General features: G+C 52.9%; 1 protein-coding gene across 1 annotated transcript; it reads right to left on the reverse strand.

Annotated features, from left to right (window-relative positions):
- Nucleotides 1-3: 3 nt before the first annotated feature.
- LOC119002099 (HLA class I histocompatibility antigen, B alpha chain-like) lies at nt 4-1,827 on the reverse strand (the record flags this gene model as incomplete). The annotated part of the gene is made up of 4 exons (XM_037067782.1): nt 1,705-1,827; nt 1,140-1,421; nt 621-896; nt 4-54 (listed from the first exon to the last, which is right to left on the reverse strand). Coding segments are annotated over exons 1-4 (673 nt in total), but the record flags the coding sequence as incomplete, so codon positions are not given.
- Between the last annotated feature and the right edge of the window lie 2,018 nt (nt 1,828-3,845).

The raw sequence follows: 3,845 nt of genomic DNA on the forward strand, positions 1-3,845 counted from the left end.
GGGTGACCTCATGGTCAGAGATGGGGTGGTAGGTCAAGTGTGTCTTTGGAGGGTCTGAGAGGAGGATGAGAAAGTTCACGAATTTTGCATGGTCATGGGACACTGCAGCAGTGCCCATGTGACCATCCTGAGAGTGGACAGGACAGCGGGGGTGGGGGAAGGAAGGGCACCACCCAGTCACCAGCCTGGACAGAGGCATCTGGGATAGTGTCCTATTTCTTGGAAAGCTCCAGACCAAGTGAGAACCTTGGGTAGGAGTGTCCAGGTCTCTTAAGGGGAGACACAGACTCAGGTGGAGGCTGATGACTCAGCAAACCCAGAGTCAGGCCTCCAGAGAGGGTCTCAGCCCCAGAACCAGGGAGAGGGTCCTGGTGCTCCAGGTGCTGTAGGGTGTGAAGGACCTGCTGTGGGTGTTTCAGGGAGAGGCTGGGCACTTTATTGTCCTTTAGAGGAAGCTGGGCCCACGGGGGAGTCACAGAATAAGGAGACCTGGGGGACTCTCCCCTCTCCCGAGCAGGAGGGACATTCTGACACTGCCCCATTCCCCTCCTCTCCTTGTAGGAAGCCGCCCCAGCCCACAGATCCCCTCCTGGGGGAGGCCCGCGGAGCTCGGACTGTACCTGCTCGGAGCAGCATCTCCTTCCCCTTCTCCAGGAAAAAGTGGAGCCAGTGCACGCACATGTCCTCCAGGAAGGCCTTGCTGTCGTCCGCATCAGGCACCTGCACCAACTTGCGCCAGGTTATCGGGTGTGCCGTGTGGGCCGTGGTCCAGGAGCTCAGGTCCTGGTTCAGGGCAACGTAGTCGGTGCCATCGTAGGCGTATTGATTGAACCCGTGGAGGAAGCGCCCGTCGGACCCCACGACGCAGCCGGTCGTTTTCTGTAACGTATGGGACCCTGACCCCGCCCCGCGGTCAGCCCTGCCCACCGAGCCCGGTCCTCGCCTCCGCTAGTCCAGACCCTACCCGAGGTGATTAAACCTTAAGTGAAAATCAAACCGGATCAAAATTCCCGCGCGCTCCTCCCAGGAAGGGGGCAGGCGGGTTCCGAAGTCTCGAAGTGACGCTCGGACCCAGAGACTTGGGCCGACAACGGCCGGTCCGTGGGGGTGGGGGTCGTGACCGGGCCCACGGGGCTCACCATCCTCGCTCTGGTTGTAGTGCGCGCGCAGGTGGTTCAGGTTCCGTTGATTAATCTGGACCTCGAGCTGGCAAACCCCTGTCCCCTCTTTCCAATAGTCCGGCCTCTCCTCCACCCACTGCTGCTCCATCCACGGTGCCCGCGGCTCCAGCCTCGGGTTCGGGGCGTCGCTGTCGAACCGCGTGATCTCGGTGTCGTCCAGGTAGCTGACGCTGATGTAGCGGGACTTCCCGGGGCCCGGTCCGTACACCGCGGTGTTCAAATATCTCAGGGTGTGCGTGCCTGGGGATGGGGAGCAAGCGTGTCCTGGTGTCCGCGGTCCGGCCGGAATGGGCAGGGGCCGGGGCGCGGTTAAAGGCGGCGGTGGGTGACAGGAGCGGGCGGGGGAGGTAGAAGTCGGGGCGGAGGCGGGACTCGGGGGTCGGGGTCGGGGTCGGGGGTCTGGGCGGAGACTGCAGGGGGCGCGCAGTCCTGGAGTCCTGCGCCCCCTGCGGGATGCGCGCCCCCTGCGGGATCCCCTCGCTCTTGCCCCTCGCAGACCGTTCCCTCCCGACCCTGCACTCACCGGCCCAGGTCTCGGTCAGGGTCAAGGCCCCCGAGAGCAGCAGGAGCAGAGGTCGGGGCTCCATGACCCTAACTCCGATAGTTTGGAGAGAATGAGTTCTGGTTCTCTGTGGTCATTATATTGGGAACCATCTTAACGCTGATTGGCTTCTCTAGAGTCCGGTCACCCAATTGGAGTGAGAACTGGTTTAGCATCACCAGTATCCAGGCAGAAGGACCAGCGAGAGGAAGACCCCTGAGTACCTGAGCTTCCCCGCCCCAAGCTCAGTCCTCAGGCTGACACCCTGGGAGCCCGGTCTGGGGACCCGGGATTGTGCGCTCAGCCCTTCCGGTGCACGGAGAGGTCTCTGTCCTGCTCTCTCCCTTAGTCCCGGCCCATGGGCTGTTTTATTCAGCGCCTGTCAAACCATTTTCGTGTCAGAACATCTATAAAGTCTTACAAATTGGGGAGAATCCCAAAAATGATTTTGTTTGTGTGTGTTATACCTATCAATATTTACCATACAAGGAAGAAAACAGTTTGAAAATTTTTAACTTCATTGAGAATAATATTAGTAACCTATGTTAAGAGAAATAATGTTTTTTATGAAAAATAACTTTCCTAGATATGCGAGATCATGAGAAGAATGAATCTACTTACATTTTACATTTTTTGCAAGTCTCAGTTCTTGTCTGTATCATTAGAAGTCCTCTGGATTTTCACATATGCTTCTGCATTAAATCTTTTATTATTGTTGCAGGATGTAGTAAAATATTCAGCCTCACACACATATGGAGGAGGAGCATTCCACAGACAACTACACCATTGAGTGTTTCCTACTCTGTTGTGTTACTTCCGTGGCTCTTGTACTGATGCAGGATTATTGGAAAGTGATGCATCATCTCACTAAGTGAGAGAGATCTCCCAGTGTTGGTGCATTTAATGAGACATCATCAAAAATCACACTGGTTAACGTTACTGCAGACCCCACTGGAAACAGTCCTCAGCTCAGGGAAGCTGTCTGGCTGCCCTGGGGAGACACACATTTGCCAAAACCCTGGGTTTCCTCTGAGAGCTTCCATTCCATCCAGACAACAAGTGCTGTCAGGTGTCCTTGAGGGAGAAGCTCACATTCATTGGAGAGAGTGTTGGCCAGGTCACCTCACCTCAGTCATCACAGCTTCTGTGTCTCTCATTGTCTCATGTGAACTTGCTGTTCCTGAAAGAGGCCGACTCAGCCCTCACAGGTCACTTTCCTGGGCTCATGACACTTGGGAATGGAGCAGGAGTGTGTTTGTGCACTTTCCTGGTCATCGTGGGAGATAATTTATTTTTTGTTCCCCATTTTCACTAAGGACAGTTAAAAAATTAATCCATTTGTATAATTAATTCCATATATATCTTCTTTTTAATATTTTTATTTTAAACTACAGTTGATTTACAATCTTACATTAGTTTCTGGTGTGTAACTCTTTGATTAGACACTTATATAACTTATAAAATGGTCTCCCAATAAATCTAGAACCCACCTGACGTTGTATGTAGTTACTACAACATTATTGACTCTATTCCCTGTGCTGCACTTTCCTTCCTGGTGACTGTTCTGTAACGACCCGTGTGTACTTCTTAATCTCTTCTCCTTTTTCACCCCGCCGCCTGGTCCCTATCCCGTCTGACAACCATCAGCCTGTTCCCTGTGTCTGTGAGTCTATTTCTGTTCTGCTTGGTTACTTTATTTTTTAGATTCCCCATGCAGGCCCAATCACCCGGCATCTGTCTCTCTCTGTCTGATTTGTTAAACTCAGCACCACACCCTCCATCATGTAGTTGCCAATGAGAGATTCCATTGTTCTACTGTGTGTGGCTTAGTCGCATTTTGCTGGGAGTGTGCACTGCTTCTTTATCTCACCATCTGTTCACCGACACCTCGGCTGCTTCCCTATCTGCCTTTTGTAAATAATGCTGCAATGAACACGGGTATGTGTGCGTCGCATTGTTTTGGTTTGGTGATTTGGGTTCTTCAGATAAGTCCCCGGAAGTGCAATTGCTGGGTCCTTCCATGTGTCTTGTTATACAGGCTTCTTTTGCAAGTCTGTCTGTCTGTCTGGTGTAAGTATTGCTATGCCACCTTTTTTTGTTGTTTAGTTGTTCCCATTTGCATG

The sequence above is a fragment of the Sturnira hondurensis genome, unplaced genomic scaffold (assembly GCF_014824575.4).
Source record: "Sturnira hondurensis isolate 20B ecotype Veracruz unplaced genomic scaffold, ASM1482457v3 Scaffold0017398, whole genome shotgun sequence".
NCBI classification, from domain to species: domain Eukaryota; kingdom Metazoa; phylum Chordata; class Mammalia; order Chiroptera; family Phyllostomidae; genus Sturnira; species Sturnira hondurensis.